Source organism: Triticum dicoccoides, chromosome 4B (genome assembly GCF_002162155.2).
Source record: "Triticum dicoccoides isolate Atlit2015 ecotype Zavitan chromosome 4B, WEW_v2.0, whole genome shotgun sequence".
NCBI classification, from domain to species: domain Eukaryota; kingdom Viridiplantae; phylum Streptophyta; class Magnoliopsida; order Poales; family Poaceae; genus Triticum; species Triticum dicoccoides.
The window spans coordinates 9,532,156-9,536,802 of NC_041387.1; the positions used below are offsets into that span (position 1 = coordinate 9,532,156).

Genomic DNA, 4,647 nt, shown 5'->3' on the forward strand with positions numbered 1-4,647 from the left:
ATGTACGTCGAGGCCTTCAAGTTGCTGCCCGCACCTCCGGGCTCACTCATGCGCAACATCCTCATGGCAGGCCACTGCTATGGGCCCTGTGACCCTCTCTCCAACATCATCCTTAACTCAATCTGGCATGACACATGTGGCTCCGTTCTCTCAGCTTCTGAGCGCATGATGTTGAATGAGTACAATGACGTCCTGGACCCCCTATCTCTGCTCCGCCTAGTTGTCCGTTCCCTTGAGGGGCTTGCAAAGCTTGCCTTGTTCGCCGACCCCCGGTACTCAATTGCTTGTGCTATGGAGAAACTCTGCAGTTCAAAATGTGTCGTCCTTCTTGACATGTCATCATCTGCAACAAAGAACCCCTTCCACGAGGCGGCCATGGCTGCTAGACACCCGACGCCCCTTCAGCTCGGTGAATTTCACCGGATGCTGCTGCTCGTGCCCGATGGCCGAAGCAAGCTGCTCTCACATATAACCAAGGCGCAAACTAGTGGTGGTGTGTTGTGCGTCGATGACATCAGAGCCCTTATGTCGGCCTTGTGGTTGGAGTTCAAAAAAACATCCAGGTTCCAAACTAGTGGCACTGTGCAAGCTTCTGCGCCTGAACTTTGTGTAGAGGCCGCCTTGAGGGTGGTATCAAGCGCGAGATCAAAATATGAGGAGGAGAGGAGCTGGTTGCGTCGAAAGATTAAACATGTGCTCAAGGATTACACGGACCAACATTTTTGGGTAGGCATTGAACTTCCTCTTCTGTGTTGAATCATTAGCTGCTACTTATGTACTCCCTCCGTCCGAAAATACTTGTCATCAAAATGGATGAAAATGGATGTATCTACAACTAAAATACATCTAGATACATCCATTTCAATGACAAGTATTTGCGGACGGAGGGAGTACGTATATTAGCTTTACATTGATTTGACCAACAAACACTCTTGCTTCTTTCTTGCTACAGGGACCAAAGTACAAACTTGATTTTATATTTGGTGTGGAGGAAAGCGACCATGGCCGGCATCCCTTCACTGATACGTGCAACCACGTGAACTTCATGGCAACTTGTGATGAGAATGTTCCGAGGACCCTATTTTACGCCGAGTTGTGGTGCTCACCCTCACGTAAGCCAAGGACAGAATTCTGCTGCCCTCTACCGTATGCATACGCGGGTAAGTCCTCTACTTTTCTGCCGCAGCTAGCACGGCTGATTAGCAAGTGATCGGTAGTTTGGGTCACGGCGATCTGCTTCTCATCATGCTTGCACTGTGATACCATTCAATCTTACTGAATAATAATCATTGTTGGGTTTTATTTTTGATAATAATAGGACGTTGCTACTATGACATGGATTGCGCAAGGAAGATCGTGTATCCAGATGATGCCAAGTACATCCCTGACGATATCACCCATGAGGGAACCGGCAGTGTGGATGGCGTGCTAAAGATGGATCTCGTGCACTTCAGCTCCGAGTTGGACGTGGAGCTCGCGCGGAAGTATTCTCAGTAGTATTAGTGAGTCCAAAATAAGTGTCTCAACTTTATATTAATTTTAATATAAAGTCATACTAAAGTTGAGACACTTAATTACTTTTAGAAACTAACGCGCGCTTCGCTGCGTCATTCTTCAGTCGTTGGATTCACACCTCCCACTTTCATTGACATATCGTTGTTTGGCGTTGTGTTGCGGGGATTAGATGTGTTGGGCTTGGTGCTTTTTTATTTTTCTTTGTATTTGTACTTAGAGGTGCAATCTTGTCTCTAATAAAAAAGGAGGAAGGTGATGTTTGTTGCGCGGCTCTGGTTGTCTGGCATGTTCCGGTCTTTGTGGAAGGTTTTTACTTTTATGTTTTATTTGAGAACCCCTTGAACGCCTTCTCAAAGGGTTCTCAAAAATTCGAGATAGATTTAATTATACTTTTTTACTTATTTCTGCATTAATAGAGCAGACGAGTAAAAAAAATAAACCTATTTAGGATAATAATTGGATAAGAGAGCCTCTACCTTGTCAACGGATAGGGAGAGAACAAAATCTGGATAAATACCAATTCCTATTACTGGTAAAAAGATACAGATTAAAATAAAGAGTTCTCGTGATCTAGAATCCACAAAATTTGCGTTTGGAACATTAAATAGCTGGTGTCTGCTGATTTTGTTCACAGTAATATAAGGTATAAACTTATGCTTGTTGACATAAATTTTTAGTTGCCCATTTAGTTATATCTAAAACCTATATTGAAGCTTGTGGTTATTTGAAAGCTTCCGGTAACAGACGTGTTGGTAATTTGAGCGAACGCCCTCCCGGTGTTCATGTCCAATCCAGGAAAAGGGAATAAAGCGGAATTATTGGCTTCACCTTCAAGGAAAACATAATCTTACAGGTTTGTTTAGATCAAACTTAAACTCTTTATTCAATCCGAGTGCAAAAACTTAAACAGATGTGGCAAAAACTTTGATAAACTCTTATCATATTTGAGGTGATGTTGATGCATCCTGCGGCGTCACTGCTTGGTAACGTTTCACCAAACGGCGCAGGTTGATGAACGCTGATCCGCCCTCCCGGACGGCCTCTCTCGCCGTCGTCGCGAGCGCCGCCGCCCTCCCCCGCCTCTCCACCGCCTCGTCGCCTCCGCCCATGATGCTCCTCACCGCCTTCTCCACCGCCCCTCGCTCCACCACCGCCACCTCCCCGTCCTCCTCCTTCAACCACTCCACCCCGACGCTCACGCCGGTCCCCATCGACTGCACGGCCAACATTTCGTTCAGGAACTGGTGCGCCATATGCGGCCATGTCGCCACCGGGAGCCCCGCCGCGACCGCCTCCATCATCGAGTTCCACCCGCAGTGCGTCACGATGCCACCCACCGACGCGTGGGACAAGATCAGCTGCTGCGGTGCCCAGCCCTTGATCAGCAGGCCGCGGCCGGACAACCGGCCCTCCAGCTCCTCAAGGAACCTGCGGACCTCCTCGTCCTCGTCCTGCCCGGCGTTCTCCGGTGATACCACCCAGATGAACGGGTGCCCCGACGCCTCAAGGCCAAGCCCGGTCTCCACCACCTGCTCTGGGCGCGCGTGCACGACGCTGCTCCCGAAGCTGACGTAGACGACGGAGGACGGCTCCTTACCGTCGAGCCATCGGAGGCACTCGTCGGCGTCGACGGCGGGCGCGTTCCCTCTCGCCGCAAGCGCCGCCGCGTGCTGGTGCTCGTGCTGGTGGAACAGCGACACCGGACCGACGGCCCACACGTTGACGCTCCTGACCTCCCCGCTGTCCACGACCGTCCCCGGCTCCAGCTCGAGGAAGGTGTTGAGGAGGACGCCATCGACGTCGACGCACGCCCGCTCGACGGCGTATGCCAGCTTCTCGTACGCCAGCTTCTCAGACGCCGGCAGCCGCATGAACCCGGGGGGCGCGGTGGGCACCTTCACCTCGACCGGCTCCTCGGGCATGAGGTGCCAGTAGGGGTCCGCTGCGGCGTAGGCGTTGTGCATGGCCGCCGCGTGGTGCTCCGTCTGCAGGCAGAGGAGGCAGTAGGCGGACATGCCGAGGAAGCTGAGTTGCGGGACGCCGAGGCTGGCGGCGAGGCCGGCGGTCCACGGGTGGCATATGTCGGCCACGACGCAGGTCGCGGGCGGCGCGTGTGCGCGGAGGTGGCGCTCCAGCGGCCCGCGGAGGCGCGACGCGGCGAGGAGGTAGGCGGCCTCCTGGTCCAGGGGGATCCGGTCGACGTCGTCCGTGCCGGCGAGGTCGAGCGGGAGCTCCACGAGCCGCACCGGCAGGCCCGACGACTCGACCGCGGGGCGGAGGCGCGCGGCGTAGGTCGGCGTGACGACGATGCTGGAGAGCGCGCCGTGGGTGGCTAGCTGCATCGCGGCGTCCACCGCCGGGATCAGATGGCCGTGGTGCATCAGCGGGACGAAGACGAAGTGCGCCGTCGTCGTGGCCGCCACGTCGTCGGAGTTTGCTCTCCGGCAGGCCATCCTACTACTCCTAGAGCGCGACGGCGAGGCTACGACGGCGTGCCTTGGGCGTTGGAATGGCGGTGTGGTGTTGGTCCGTCGTGGTAGAAGATGGCCGGGTTTGGGGTTGGGTTGCCACAGGTACATATACCTGCAGGCGGCGGCGGCGGCGGCCATATCCTATGTGATTCTGACCTGAGCTGCCTGACCTGACCTGAGTTCCCTGCTGTTATATGGCCCTAAAATGTTCAAGACTGTGACCAGGTCTTGCCTTTGGATGACATGCTTGTCCAGTGTCCAGGCTAGGCAAACAGCGATGGTACCAAGGCCGGATCAGATCGATTGCTGGACGAAAACCAAGAAAACTACAACAGCACACGGTTGGTTGCCGGCTGTTAGACCAAGAGAAGAAGAACAAACATGTGTCGTACTGTCTGTTCTTATCAGTTTAATATCTAATATACGTGAGCCATGTACTATCAATTCCCTCTCCATCATCTGTATAAAAAGAATTGGTTTAAGAGCAAGTGTTGTAGTGCATATGTTTGATAGCAAAGTATTTTCTAAGTATTATGAGAATACTACGCTTTTTTAGATTATTATAGTTTTATTTACAACAAGTTGTTTGGTTGCCACTAAAAACTGTGGTTTTAATACTGTAGTATTTAGGAAACCATAGTTTTTTCTCCGCATAAAAAGA

The 4,647-nt window shown here is 52.4% G+C and overlaps 1 protein-coding gene across 1 annotated transcript; it reads right to left on the reverse strand.

The window, feature by feature from the left end:
• Nucleotides 1-2,453: 2,453 nt before the first annotated feature.
• LOC119292415 (UDP-glycosyltransferase 73C6-like) lies at nucleotides 2,454-3,928 on the reverse strand. Its single transcript, XM_037571264.1, has one exon. It carries the CDS (start codon nucleotides 3,894-3,896, stop codon nucleotides 2,454-2,456), a length of 1,443 nt encoding a protein of 480 aa, XP_037427161.1. The 5' UTR covers nucleotides 3,897-3,928.
• Between the last annotated feature and the right edge of the window lie 719 nt (nucleotides 3,929-4,647).

Coding starts and splice junctions, on each gene's coding strand:
- LOC119292415 (XM_037571264.1), bottom strand. CDS start 3,896: ATGCACCACGGCCATCTGATCCCGGCGGTGGACGCCGCGATGCAGCTA.